We start from the raw sequence: 15,299 nt of genomic DNA on the forward strand, positions 1-15,299 counted from the left end.
CAACTTACTCTCGTTTTCGCAGTCTGACACGTGGCTTTCGGTTGAGGAAATCGATCAGCAGCAGCAGGTGCTCAGTATTCACTCTGTCTTCTGGGCGGGTGATTACCTATCTCGTGTTCGAATGTAAGAGAATAAACCATTTTAAAGTGCTGATATATACAGCGCTTTTTTTGCGTTTCACTCGTTGCATAGAACCCCTATAAACGGTGCTGTTTGCTGACACGGAACATTGAAAATCGGCTCACTCTTCGGATACTCACTACACGTTACAGGTAAGACACAGCTGAAATTACATATGACAATTCACAACACGTCGTTATTATACACCTAGTAAGTCTGAAATTACCAAAATATTATACGCAATGTATATTTAGTACCTTACATATAGCTATTACAGCCAGATATGCACAATCAATGGTTATCAGCTAATGGCTTATAGATGCGGTGAAAAAGTGATGGAACTTTGTAGATTAGATGCACCAATGACGCTGCTTTTGTATCACGTTTCAACAATATGAGTATTTCATTAATTCACCTCCTCACGGCAACGTGTTTGTTGTACAAGTTATGCGCCTGTCGGTTAGCAGCCCGAGATACGTGAGATTGTGTGTATTGTCAACCTGCGCAGCCAACAGTCACGTGCTGGTGACGGTCACTTCTTTGTCCCCGACAAAAAACAAGCAGCCGTGAGAATAATCGAACACTATATGAGAAGAACCAAGTCCAATAATACACACGGACCAATTATATACGTAATATTGAATTTCATATTGAATACATGGGTATATAAACGATGAAAGCTTGTGCCTAAAAACAGGAATCGTTCCGATTGAATTTAGAGTAAAAAATGAACCATTCGTTTGTTTCATACAAAACCTTAAAACTGGATTTCCTTTCATTTTCGATACATACGTATAAACACAAATTGAAGAGATATAATGTTTCAAGTGTCGCGTTTAATTCTTTCTCAATTTTTATAACGCTACATAGTATAGATTTGTGGGACGGAAAGAATCGACCATTTGCCCAAATATATTCCTTCCTTCCTTCCAGATGCAACTTCGTCATGTGTGTCGGTGTGAGGTGTGACGTCACAACATGGCGGTTCGAGGAATTCGTAGTGCGGCGTGGCGCGTCAACGGTGCGACAGTCTGACAGCACCGCCGAATGCGAGGTAAGTTTTCATTGCAGTTTGAATTTTATTTCACATCGTGAAAGATCGACGTCCGTTTACCGTCGTGTGATAACTCCGTCCGATGGGACGATGTACCTGTAGCTCTGGTAATTAATAGTTACAATTAAACGAACATGCGTGATCCTAGGCTTAATTTATTCCAATGGACGCACGTAGGTATTTCGTCGTGTTAACCTTTAGAGAGCCGACATTTTTCCCCCGAAATTCGACATTTTTTATATGTATGATTTATGTATATGAATAGTCAACGCGTCCGGTGGAGTTTCCGAGTTATCTGCTGACTCAAAGCGTCAGGCCGGTCCTCTAGATGTTAAACTGTGGCAAGTTTAGAGATAAAAACGGTCCATCGATCACGGATTACGTGCAAGGCTCAGTGTGCGGTAAGCTGTAGCAAACCGGAAGTTAATATTATTGTGTTTTTATTTATACTTGCATCTGTGGTGGTCCCATCTTGCACGTCGTAAGGCCGTCAGCATGAATAAGAATTAGACGTAATGTCAGACTATTCATTACCATATCCTTCGTCGCAAATTGGCTGGTGAAAACCTGTAGACATTAAAGGAGGTATAGTACTTCCTGTTTGTCGATTTCGTATTTATTGTTTTCTCCAGTTTGTATTATATACATTCGAGCTTGTTATATTATCTTGCGCTGAATCGTGAAACGAGTCGTCTACGTTTTACCCCGAACCGTCTATCCATAAACAATATCCTTTCACTATTTTATCGTCCGTGAAAAGCGAATGTAATTGTTGTAAATCGTTAAGGAGGTTGGTGAGGAAACTTAAAATGTAGTCACGGGACTCAAGTTTTTACACAATATTGATTGATATCAATTACGTTACTACGAAAAACTTCAGACGGATGGTCTGCGTAAATTCCGAATAATTAATAGTTGAAGTTTTACTTCTTATACACGGGCGCTTATGGCGGCGAAATGCCGCTTACCGTCAAAATCACAGACAAAAAAATGTAGGCATGTCAATGAAAAACTATCCAAATGGCAAATGTTACTGTTAAGAAGATGTTCGTAAATTATAAAGATCATTGTCTGTAACCAATTCAACTCGGTTCGCTGAGCGAAAAGCGAATGGATGACAAACGATGCGTATTACATTAGTAATTTGTCGTAAACCTTTACTTTGAAGTTTTTTTTTTTATTTTTTATTTTATTAGTCGAGAACGACGTTGAGAACCGTCGGTAGGGCCCGTGTATCAGCATAGTCTTGCCCCTCTCACCGTCTGCCCCTGAGAAGCGCTCACTAACCACCTTAAAAATGAAAGAGAATCACGAAACTCCCAGCACAGGCTGACAAATAAGTATGCAAGCCCAGAAACTTACAAGCGTTCGAAGGTGTAAATATAGCAAACCTTACCAGCTCCCCTGCATGCAGCAGCCCCTGGAAATCTCTGAGTACGTACTTACTCGAATGCCGAATATATTTACCTTGTTCAAATTTGTTGTACCTATAATTCGCGTATTTGGTGGCAATTACCATTTGGTCATAGCACAGGCTATACCTCGAGGTATAGCTTGTAGTTTCGCAATAGCAAGGTGGGCGCGATGACTCAGGCAAGCACTCGGTTACCGTTCACTATTTCTCTCTCTCTCTCCCACTCATTTTCGGTTCTATGGTTCTACCATGCTGCTCGCTCGTTTTTCCTCTTAGATACGTCCGATACGTCTGCATACGTCCGGCGGCAGCATCAGCAGTAGCAGCTACATCGGTAGCATCAGTCCGGCTGGCCAGCCACCTCGGTACATTATATTTATTCCTTTCGTAATTTTTCATAGCGATCCGCTGTGACGACAGCGCCGATTCGTCACGGCATGCGGCAGTCGAACTTTGAGATAATAATTGAAGCCGAATAGCGAAGTGTTGCAGTACAGTGTTCGCTTTTCCATGCATCTATATTCTGTGCGCACACGAGTCGTGGTGTTATTTAATTGTATTCCCGACTGGTTCAATTCTGACTTCTTATTGCGTGCCCTCAGCCTTGTGTCGTATGACTTATTGTTAAATTGATATTTCATGCACGCGGAATAACTGCGTCTGAACGTAAAATAAGACCTTGGATAAAGTGAAGTGCCGGAACGATTGCGAAGTGAGCCCGTCGTGAAATACGTTGTTTCTTGAAAACCTGGAAGTTCGTACTCACCGTATGAAAATCCCTCGTTTACAAATTGGCGCAATTGAGGTTATTGATACATAAAATTATCTCTCACGAGTAAATGGAACATACATGTATACAACAGAGTTTATCGTTATCGAGGATATCAAAATCTTTAGTGTATAGTATATATTGCGTATTTTCAAAACGAACAGGTGCTAGAAACGGTCATCTAGACACAAGAGAATCAAACACAGTTGTAGTTCATAATCTGACGAATCACGTCTCACGATTAATTGGAACGTACATGTGTGTCATAGAATTTATCGTTATCGAGGAAGTCAAAATCTTGATTTTGTACGTTTTTTATGATCAAATTGAAAACGAGATACAATCGGTCACACAGGTGGAGAACGAGACGTATTATATACGAACAGCCTTACACGTGAAGTTGCGTACAATAGAGAAACAAAATTTAAAGCACTTTTGACGCGGCTGAGAAGAAGAAAAAAGAAACGAATACTCAGTGAGTAGCTAATCGCTCGGTCTTGCTGCAGGGTTTCAAATCTACTCACCAATCGTGTCGTGTAAAAATATTCTACGCTACAATCATGCAATAATTGTGTACCTACGTTGATGAAACAAAACTATTAGATAATGATCTTTCATCTTTAGCGAGTATCTGAGTCAAATATATCGTAAAACATGACAAGTTCTCACACGCTTGTGTATACATATTAGGTATACGTAACTGCGAATGCAGAAAATGAACGGCCCGTAAACTCTAGCTTAAACCATCAAGAGGTGTAATTTTTATCTCGTTATTTCAGCTGTGTATAATTAAACATTGAATGCACTTAGATAGTGAAACGACTCATCAAATATTTGTCCGTGTCCTATATTAAAGCCTGAATTGTTTCACGATCACCTTACGCACCATAAGTTTTGTGCTCATCAACAACAACTTGTGTATAATAGGGTCTAAGGCAGACCTATCATAGAAAACCGTGTATTAATTTCTACTCAGAACGGAAATCGAAGCCTCGAATTAATAGTCGTGGATAAGATAATCGGAAGGAAAATAATATAATACTTGGCACGGGATCTTCACTCTGCAACACGCATGTATCTTCTCCGTCCGTTACTAATTCCTTTTCCAATATTAAGCGAAAACCCTGTACTATGTGCAAATGATACAGTCACGTATAACCAATCGGACCTACGATTCGACGTTATGCGGATAAAGAGCATGCTGACCGTGAGAAATTATTGAAAGACAAAGTGCAAAATTGTAAAAACGGAAGTACGATGAGTGTGTGGTGCGATTTGCACAAACCAAGCATGATACATACCGCAAGTATAGGTATGTGGGTATTATGGCTGAAAGCTTACAGTTGTCGTTCTGCTTTTGTTTCATTAACTGCATATGTCGGTATAAAACGTTTGTACTTTATTATATTTACCGTATACTTATACAGCATTGAAGTACCTATCGATTGCGAAACTTGCCTGCTGGTGTGATGCTATTTTTCATGCATACACTGCAGACTGTAATACAAGTAATGTTACACCAAAGTACGTACACATATAACTATATGTCCTATGCATGCGCGTAATTATCACACCTAACCGATGCGAACGTGTTATTTGATACGCGTCTGCTCTCAGATCTGTCAGCTGACAATGATACATGTTTTTTCTTCAAAATATTGTTTTCCAATGATCCTATAATTTACTCCGTTCTTGTATCTGCGCATAAAAAATGTGACCCTGAGCCCTGCTGCTAGCTCCTGCCTGCAGTACACTTTGTTTGTGTGGATATGTTTGCTTTTTATTTCGAAAATGTGAAATTTAAATACCGTGTGAAAACAACGTCCAATGATTCATGTCGTTAAGATGATGGCGTAGTCCGTCACTAATGAAAAAGAACCTGTTCATCGGCAAACGACGCTGCAATTATTAAAACCAATCATAAGTATCTGTTATTCCTATCCAGCGATTTATAATCAACGACACTATGACTTGTAAAAACTAAGCTTGTTTGGATATCTTGTTCGTATCTGCAACGTTTTATGGAAATCAAGACGAGGACAATTTTTAACTAATCTGATAAAAAAAAACACTTGAAAGACCCAATTTTGAGTGGAATCAGATTGAATCACGTCGAGAAAGAGATTTATCGCCCACTAAAATAAAAAATTGGACGTACTAAACTTTTTACACGGTGATTATTAATTAATCTTAATGACTTGTGAATGAGAACGATCGAGACATGTTCAGCAACGATAGCAAGAGTGCCCGTGTCCACAGTAAGCTAATGCTCATATATATTGGTATAGAGAGTACAAATCTCCGCCCCGATTATACGATACTGATTCGATAATTTTACCGGTTGATCACAAAATCGGTTCTAATTCAATTACAGTCTCGCAACATCCGCGTTGATATTCACCACTCGTTCTCTTCATTTGCGTCTGTACAGGTATGTACTAGACAAATACCTAGTTTCGATCGACTCTTCGCATGTGCCGTGAAATGAAATATCAATTTTGCTATCTTTTTACCATACGTGCTTTACTAATAATTATTACGACTCAATATTCTCGCGTGTGATTCTGTTTTTCTCTTGATTTAATCCTTTGTGCGATCTTTCAAATCTTGCCTAATATTACATATCTCTACTGTCTCAGACGTCCACCGCAATATGCATACACGTCTGATTAACATTTAAAAATATTGTGACACTGTTGTGTACCGTCTCTGTGGACTTTGCGATTTAAGTATTTTGACGGTAAATCTAATCACTTGTGTGGATCACATACCCTAACTGCAATTGAATATGGTTCTGTATTACTGATCGTGGTGTAGTGTAATTGTTCATCCTCAAATCGAATCTACGCATTGTCTACATCGAATTATTGCATGCTTTATACGTACTCACCATACTCCGTCCTGCTCTTTCATCTCCTCTTCGGGAAACAGCGTGCAATCGGATTGCGGCTCTTGTTTCCACCGCGCGGAGTTGGGACTACTTAGGTGTATACATATTTATATATGTATATATACACTTCGTAATAACCGTTACTTTGTGAACTGCATAATGCAGAATTTTCCGCAGTTCGTTTCGCACCGCTCTAAAGATCAGTCGGGTTCTATCCGAGGATCGTGCTGCGCGTGGTACAGTAAATAACAATTTTTCCATATTATACGTGAGTACGAGAAGTTTGGTACGTATTTTCAGTGTCAAAAAGCCGACGAGTAGGTCGAGGCACCGCGGTTCGAACGTAGTGGTAAAACGAAAAATAAATGATTGCACCCAAATAGTCTATTAATGCTGCAATCATTATTACTGAAGATGTGTCATTTTTATAAGTATTATTTTCAAGTAATCGCCTGAACTTATTCGACGATGACTACGGTTAAAGGATAAAAATATATACAACGATAAAAATAATATGTGTAGACACGAGTAATAATCGTCCATCGACCAATAACGAACGTTTTCATTTGTACTTACACGTATAATCATTTCATTCGCGGTTTCGAATGAAAAGTATCGGGTATTTGGTCGATGATAGTAAATATTTATCGTCTCAAATCTCTCATACATTTTTCACGGATTAATCATACTACCTCTAAAATGTAACGAAAATTAGAGATATATGACAATTTTTTCTGCTCGTGAATTGCTAAATGTGGAACGTATCAATAATGCCACGGAAAACTAAGCGCTGTTCTTTCTCGTTACAGTTTTAAATTATTAGAAGACTCATGGGTTCTCCGGAGATGGCAGAATATTGCGAATACATGTGGAGCCCAACTCGGGTCCACACGAATCTCGCTCTGGCACGCAGCTTGTACTACGATCGCAACCGACTCGACCCTAAGGATAAGAAACTGGCCGTGAAGACGGTCAGGGCAATCCTCAAAGATACGCCAAATATCGGTAAGCCCGTAACCTAAAATAATTTTAGAAAACTCAGTTCATTACGTCCCTTTTTTGGAATAGAAACAAACCAATGGCACGTTACATCCAAGTTTCTTTATTTCACAATATTTGTGTAATTTTGACTCCGTATAACAGACTCTGCACTTTAATTGGTGTTGCTGGATCATATAAATTAAATATATAAAAAAAAAGCTTTGTTGTACTTACCATTTTCGCATATAGGATACTTATTATGTAATATTAACTAAATTTAACTGCACTGTTTCGGTATATGTTAAGTATTGCGGAATATTTACTCACGTTTCGTGATACGTATGTATGAGCTTATGGCAAATAACAATCTTGTGTGGGTAAAAGGTACGATATGCTTGTTTGTGGGAACTGAAAACAGGATTTTGCTACGAATTTTAACGGATTACAATTCTACCAAAAACTTGATTTTATGTAAAGGATTTTTTTCAAATTAGTATAATCGTTGTTCAATTCTCTCCGTGGGTTATATAGGCTTTAACATGCTGGGAGAACTTATGATAAGACGGATAAATATACAATATATAGGTGTAAAAAAACAGCGGTTCTGCTTTGTGACTGAACTCAGGCATTATCTTTATTAGCACCGTTGTAAACATTGCGTACACTATAACTTGTATATCCTTATTAATTGCACCAAAAGAATCGCAAAGTTGAGACGAAATTTTAGACACCTATATATAATTCAAAACGCAAACCACACTGTATAGAAGTATGCATACGTCGTACAATTGACGATACATTTTGAACTCCGCAATTTGTCTACGCTAAATAAACACACTTAATGACGAAGGTACAGTGAACAACAGGTAGAAGTATCGTAAATTACTCCGTGTTCTCGTTGTTTCGAAATTTACTTGCAGGCATGCGCACTAGTTTCTCGCAATCTACAAGACTCGAGAATAATTATGCGTTTTACGTTTATACACCTGTTTGACAACGATATTGTTACAAGGAACTGCAACTCGGACAATGTGTCAGATACAAAATTCAACTCGCATGTATTGCAAGTCAATGTTAAGTTCATAGTTATATCAACTGGAAGTTGTGAGGAAATTTTCAACGGTGAAAAGTCCGGCTAATTGCAAGACGCAATCATTAGCTTGTGTATCGTAATTCTCCATGTATTATTTTCCAGATCTCAAACAATGCACCGATGAATACATAACGAGATTTCTACATGCCCGAAAATACCGAACAGAACAGGCTGCTGCACTGATAGTCGCTTATCAGAATCAGGTAGCCCATCGACAGGATATTTTTGGAAATTTGACCGCCCGAGACCCTGCCTTGCAGCGAGCTCTTCGGGCAGGTATACCTGGCGTCCTTCCTGCTCGAGACAGGTATAAAACCTAAATAAACATTACCCTGCACACAGTGAATGTCTACCGTATTTCAGTGCTGTTACAGGCAGATGGTGAATACCGAATATTCGCATCGTATGGTATTTTCTATGTGAACGGTTCACTATTTTTTTTTGCAATTTTATACGTCGCTGAGGATTAAATTTCAAAACACCGAAAAATATTCAGGATTTGGTTGGAGGAAAGAGGTAGAGTATGAAATATATGTCAGGCTGAAACCAGCGGCCACGCGCAACGTGCGACTGAGCACCACTGCCGCTGTAGCGGCGGCCCGTTGCTCGTCCAGTGAAGACTCTTTTCAGGCACACAATAGATATTTTCGAAGAAAATACATGTGAATTCGAATACTTTTGAGAATATCGAATGTTCGGCTGAGAAGACAGTTCCGTTACCGAATACTAGGAACCATTGGTCTTTGAAACTCCAGGACTTTCTGGTTAGATAGCAACCAATTGTTGCAGCAGATCCTGGCACGTCTTTGTTGACTAGTATGATTTTTTATCTTACTTAATTTACGGTAATACTAATCAGGAAAAAATCGGATGATCGCTTGGACGAGAGTTTATTTGCGAGGGTTGAAAAATCGCGAAACTTGATTTTACAGCACGCGATCTGTTGAGTGATGTAGAAAATACCGGCACATTTGCAAAAATTTTAAATGACTTACTTGACTTTTTTTTCGATCATACTAACTAGTAAAAGTCGAATTAATGCTTGGACGGGGGTTTGGAAGCTTGAAAAAATCAAGTTTCGCGACTTTTCAAAACCCCCAAATCCCCATCCAAACGATGATTCGACTTTTTTTCTTATTGGTATTACCGAAAATCAAATAAAATCAAGAAAAAGTCATGCAAATTGACACAGAGGTGTCAGGATCTGATGCAGTAATTTACTGCTGTCTGATCGGAGGTCCTAAAGTTTCACAGGATAATGGCTGCTAATATTCAGTAATGGAACTGCCTTGTTAGACGAATATATTCAATATTCTCAAATGTAATCGAATTCCAATTTCTTTCCTCTGTAAATATCTATTTTGCGCTTGAGCGAGCCTTCGTGCTGCACGAGCAGTGACCTGCCGCTAGAGCGGCAGTGGTGCTCAGTCGCGTATCGCGCGTGGTCGTTAGTATCAGTCTGATGAAATATATGACATACTTTCTTCCACCGTACGATATTTAATATAAACTGGGAAACAAAATTTTTCCAAATTTTGAGTTATTAGTACTTGAAGCCGGAGTATCACGGTGAGGTAATAATAATAATAATAATAATAATCATTGTGGATGAGAAACCGCGTACTATGTGTGCATGTATCACATTTTTATCTATTCTCGTGGGTATATTTGCACATGAGAGGTAAATATTTACCGATAACGCGAATCACAATCGGTATTGTGTGCTATCGTAACTTTCTTGTGAGCTTTGAACACATGAAATTTAAGGAAGGGACGATGTGTGCTGGTGATTCTTGCTTCCCAATGGGATCCCATTGCCGTTCCGGCTCTTGCAGTGCAGCGAGCGATCTTTCTCGTCCTTGAAATTCTCATACAAGATCCTCGGAATCAGGTTAGTCCAGTTCTACTTATATCAGGGGCTTCATATGAAACTCTTTTTACAATTACTGCGCGTTTGAATTAACGGATATAATATTTTCGGGGTACTTGGAATCATTTTACAAGGTAGGTAGTATTTTTCGAAAACCACGACAGAGTAATGCCAATATTGTAAAAATATTTACGTGAATTTCCGAGAAAATTTCTATTCCAAGAATTTATAGGGATAAATTATTGGAGAATTTTTTCATTGATATCACACATGCTGAGTACCGAAATGCTGAATATCAATTGATGCTATATCAAACCTAACACGTTGTACAAATATTTTCCCCATCGCTCTTTTTATCCCGTATGAGACGATGATCAGTTTTTTTTTTTTTTTTTAAATACTTCTTTACTTTTTCAATCAATTTTGAGCATTCGTAACTGATATTAAAGGCAGTGTGAACAATAAAATATGCGGGCACTGTGATTTTGAACGTTACATTATGTTGGAACTTTGGAGGTAACATATTTCGTTTTTTTCTGTTCCATCAGGAAATTATAGGCCCTGTTCAACTGAGTAATCGAAACGGAGATATTTCTGTTTCGGAAAATAGCTTTCTCGTTTTGTATGTATATGTAATCATCAAGACGTAATAAATAATTTTATCAAACAGCACTGTGGATTCGTGGCTGTAGTGGATTGGGGTGGATTCTCTTTGCGTCAAGGTGGAGCACTAGGAGCTGCTGCTCTCCGCAATCTGATATCAGCTTTGCGGGGCAGATTTCCAGCTCGATTCAAGGCTATTCATTTCCTCTCAGCGCCACTCTGTGTCCAGGCAACTTTGGCCATTGTGAAACCGTTCCTTGATGAGAAAACGCGAAATAAGGTAAATTTTAAACGTTTAGGACAGCCATTTTATAGTATATAATTGTTTCATGCATAAATTGAACTTTGACATAAGTGAGACTTCCAGCCACCATCATAACATGCCTTGTTTACAGATTTATCTGCATGGAAACAACCTCAGCACTCTCCACGAACACCTTCCAACTGACATTCTGCCTGCTGAGCTGGGGGGTACAGGCCCTGCATTCAACCCTGGACTGTGGGCTGAGCCAGTTATTCATTCAGCGATGAAGGAGGCAGAAGTAGCTGCAACTCTTGCCCAAAAGGAGAGGGAGTCGCGAGCTAGGGATTTGGTGGAACTTATGCAGGCAAAAGGGCATAGCAAGGACGATACAAGGACAAGAGGTACAGCCACCGAGTTGGTGGAAATTTCAAGTTCGAAACAGTCTGCAAGGATGGATAAAAAGAGTGGAGTTGAGTCGTCGTCAACGGATTGTATGCAACAAGTTCAAGCACAGCTGCACGAATGCCCGAACAACGATGTGATTAGCGTTAAAGCAAAAGAATTACCCACAAATAACTCGGCAAGTGAGTACAGTAAAATCGGGGTCGGGCCTCATGAAAGTGACCAAAACCGTCCAATAAACGTCGTTCGTGACGAAGATCAGATCGTCGAAATGGATGATGAGCCGAAAAACGAAGAAGGGAAAAAAGATAACGAGCTAGAGCAATTATCCAGCGTCGATGTCGAAGTAAAGAAATATCGGGAACGTGACAACACGGAGGACGAAATTTCGCATAATATAGAAAAATGTATTAGGAGCGAATCTAATGGCCTTCCAGACGATATTGAGTCCTTGGAAATTCTTTCGGAAACAAACAGCAGCAATGACTTTGAGATGGTGCCAAGCCGACCAGATAGTGAGAACAGCAAGGATAGTTATAGTTTCGACCTTGATCTTCATGTGGATAAAATTGTTGTACGTGACGGTGCCAAGAGTGCGACGTTATCTGAGGAAGCAACTCTTGTTACGTAGCTCTAAAGTGACGAAGTATACCCATGGTCACTTTTATTATCGAAATTTCTACTTCAAGAAATTTGCGGCATCAGAAATACGAAATCGGGTGTCTATTTGAAATGATGATCGATGAATCCCACAAACTATCATTATTTAAGAGTTCCTATATACATTTGTCTTTTATCACTCTGTGTTACTGCCGACCTTGATAACCGAGTTCTGCTGACATTTCGACTAAGGGGTCATGGTAGTACCTGTGGGGATACTGGTGAAATTTCGAGTCAAATGAGTTATGCGATACCCAGAAATACCGTATTGTTCTGAGCATAAGCCGATGCCGCATATGAAATGCTCCCCAATTCTAAGACAGTATTTCAGGGTATTTTTCTTAGTTTCCCGTACATGAAATGGGTCGCGTATAAGACGAGGACGATATTGGCAGCTGCTGTCAACAGCAAAAATCCTTCGCTTATATTCGAAACAATATGGTCATATGATTTGTCTAGTTTGATATGTCACGATTTTATACACGGTTGACTGCGTTTTGCTATAGTTGACCTAAAGACAGATGTCAGGGAAAATGATTTAATTTTTGAATTCTAACCAACTTAGAAATACCCATATTATTTATTTTAATATTTATTTCACCATGATTTGACTTACGCTGTTAAATTCAGGGCTCGAAATTACTCTGGCGATAATTATTATCATACTATCATGACTGCTTTTATACTAATTATTCATTATTACTGGTATAATTTACCTGTGTGGCTTAGTGTTTATGTTTTTGCGTGACAAAACGTTAATAAAGAATTTATTATCGTTCCTTTTTTGATATAATAAATAATTAACAAGGTAATTGTTTATTATCGCCGTAAGTATTTGCACAAGCTCCTCTTGTTGGTACATTGACTGATTGTTGGTTTTTTATTTAGCGACTACTTTGTCAATCTCACCACACACTATATAATTTACACATAAATACCAAATTCTAAAATTACATATCTTGCTGACAGGATGTGATTATTCGCAATGATTAGGCTTGCTCAAACTACAATAATATCACCAGCGTTGTTTGATGTGCAATACTCTTCACACATATTTTGTAATTTAATTTCATATTTCTTATTACGGTCTCAAATTTTGACTATATGGGAAGAAATGTTAAAAAATATTCCGATCTCTTAATGTATCTAAGTAGTCATGACGTGTTTCCTTGATGATGAAGTAAGACAAATTATGAACTGATGTACAATAGTTTCCTACCCCTTGGGAAGTTATATTTTGTAACGTGTTTCGGCTTAACGAGATGAGCACCCAGTGTGGAATGAAAAAGAAAACGACGTAATATCATTATCATCACGATATTCACCTGAGCTGTATTCTTGCAACATGATAATTCACATATAGGTGCAGTAACTTCACATGAAAATGCGAGGAACAAGAGGTATGCGACTAATCTAATCCGAATTTCTGAATCATTTCCTAAATAAATGGGACCCTTGTGCATTATGTCATGTTTTTAACGACGATATCGTTTCTGCGGTATATGATTATTGAGAATAAGTGATGGAAGTGTTGTTTGTATTTCCAGTACAGGATACACTTAAAATAGTACTTAACATGTGCTTACTTTTTTCGACACCTGATATATAGATCTGTGATTCTAGTGCGAATGCTAATTCATATCTACAATAAGTTTATTGCAAACTACTTATAAAAAAAAAAAAAAAAAATTTTTTTATAGTCTACTGGTACAGAGACATTCTATTGGATCTAACTCTTACTGTGGATTTTCAATGCGTAAATTGTTTAGCTGTTATAATAATAATGTATTTTTGTGAAAGAAAATATAATATTTTGCACACTAATCAGGTTTAGACGTTTCACATCTCTATACTATTTCTTGATCAAATTTTTCATCACTGTTGCATTTGCCCTTCATGCGCAAAAACCGAGAGCTAAGCAGCATGTGTCTGGAATTGCTATTTAATAAATACGATAGCCTGAAGATAACTGGTTGACGTTCCCGGTTTTGCACTGGAAACTGTCAATGTGTATTGATCAATAATGCTGATTGCGAGTCTTCTGTCATTCTGTAGAGAAGTGCCCACCCTCACGCTTCTCATATCCGGTATTGTCTCGTATCTCAAATATCTCCAAAGTAGTAGCGTCCTCTGAGAGGAAACAGGTTTTGGACATAATTTTCGAGGTGCTTGTAGAGTAATTGTAGAGTTAGTATACATCCCGCAGAGTGTGGGTAGACAATCGATATGCGCCATTGTGCGATTGTCATCCAGTTACGTCAAAAATTACATCCAGAAACCCATTCCACATCAGGAAGCGCTGCAAAATCGGGGACACGAAAAACGCGAGCGTGACCTCACTCAGGCATATCTCGTTAAAGATATCCCTTATCAGTCAACATACCATGTGACCGTGCCGGCATCGCAGAATGCATGCTAACCGGCCATTCTCATAAATGTAGGTAACCTGCTAACCAGTATGAAGGGTAGAGGTAAGGGGCCATACTTAAATTACGTAACAAACGTAAGGGAGGGGGGGGGGTCAGACTCGATTGTTACACTTTGTTACGATACGGGGGAGGGGGTCTTTTGATGCTTGTACGTAATTTTTTGAATTGAATGTAAAATTTTTTGATAATTAATAAAAAAATTCAAACTGAATTCCCGCGCCAGATTCTGTTATAGCCAAACCTTTAACATTTTGAAACTAGCGCGCTGCGGTAGCTCCTGGCATTAGATCACTCAACTTACAGCAATTAAAACACTTAATAATTAATTAATAATTAATAAATAAAAGAATAATGAAAAATACAAATGATTTTAATAAAATTTTATGCTATTTCGTTATTTGATTCCGAAAAATTACGTACAATTTGGGGGGGGGGGGGGGGGGGGGGTGACATTTTGTTATGATCTGATACACAGGGGGGGTAGGGGTTGAAAAGTTCTTCAAATTCCGTTACGTAATTTAAGTACGGCCCCTAAGGAGGGTAAGGACGACTATCGCCGTGTATAGAAAATGTCCGTAAAGTAGAGAACATATGAGATGGCGTTGCTGTTCAGGTTGAATCCTTATTCCTTATCAGTGTCATTCTGGTGAAACTATTATTTGCTGCTTCGTCGCGAACACTTTTCCAATTAAAATCCCATATGATATTGTCCTTCTAACCTATACCCACCATACTATCAAGGAATAATGACGTAACTCGCAACGTAAAAT

At 38.6% G+C, this 15,299-nt stretch overlaps 1 protein-coding gene across 8 annotated transcripts; it reads left to right on the forward strand.

Annotated features, from left to right (window-relative positions):
• The first annotated feature begins 33 nt into the window (after positions 1 to 33).
• Positions 34 to 13,388, forward strand: LOC124310157 (clavesin-1-like). 8 transcript variants are annotated; one of them, XM_046773869.1, is made up of 7 exons: positions 34 to 272; positions 1,054 to 1,174; positions 7,057 to 7,252; positions 8,424 to 8,628; positions 10,089 to 10,212; positions 10,862 to 11,074; positions 11,190 to 13,388. In XM_046773869.1, exons 3-7 carry the CDS (start codon positions 7,078 to 7,080, stop codon positions 12,069 to 12,071), a joined length of 1,599 nt encoding a protein of 532 aa, XP_046629825.1. In that variant the 5' UTR covers positions 34 to 272; positions 1,054 to 1,174; positions 7,057 to 7,077; the 3' UTR covers positions 12,072 to 13,388. The 8 variants fall into 8 exon arrangements, with proteins under 8 accessions (XP_046629825.1, XP_046629828.1, XP_046629829.1 ...); XM_046773872.1 differs by lacking the exon at positions 34 to 272 and having other exon boundaries at positions 985 to 1,174; XM_046773873.1 differs by lacking the exons at positions 34 to 272; positions 1,054 to 1,174 and adding an exon at positions 1,199 to 1,281.
• The last annotated feature ends 1,911 nt before the right edge of the window (positions 13,389 to 15,299 follow it).

The sequence above is a fragment of the Neodiprion virginianus genome, chromosome 1 (genome assembly GCF_021901495.1).
Source record: "Neodiprion virginianus isolate iyNeoVirg1 chromosome 1, iyNeoVirg1.1, whole genome shotgun sequence".
NCBI lineage: Eukaryota > Metazoa > Arthropoda > Insecta > Hymenoptera > Diprionidae > Neodiprion > Neodiprion virginianus.

Bases quoted from the DNA above. Each gene is read 5' to 3' on its own strand.
- LOC124310157 (XM_046773869.1), top strand. From the start codon at position 7,078: ATGGGTTCTCCGGAGATGGCAGAATATTGCGAATACATGTGGAGCCCA. The intron at 7,253-8,423 runs GTAAGCCCGTAA...ATTATTTTCCAG, and splicing joins CAAAGATACGCCAAATATCG to ATCTCAAACAATGCACCGAT. The intron at 10,213-10,861 runs GTTAGTCCAGTT...TTTATCAAACAG, and splicing joins TACAAGATCCTCGGAATCAG to CACTGTGGATTCGTGGCTGT.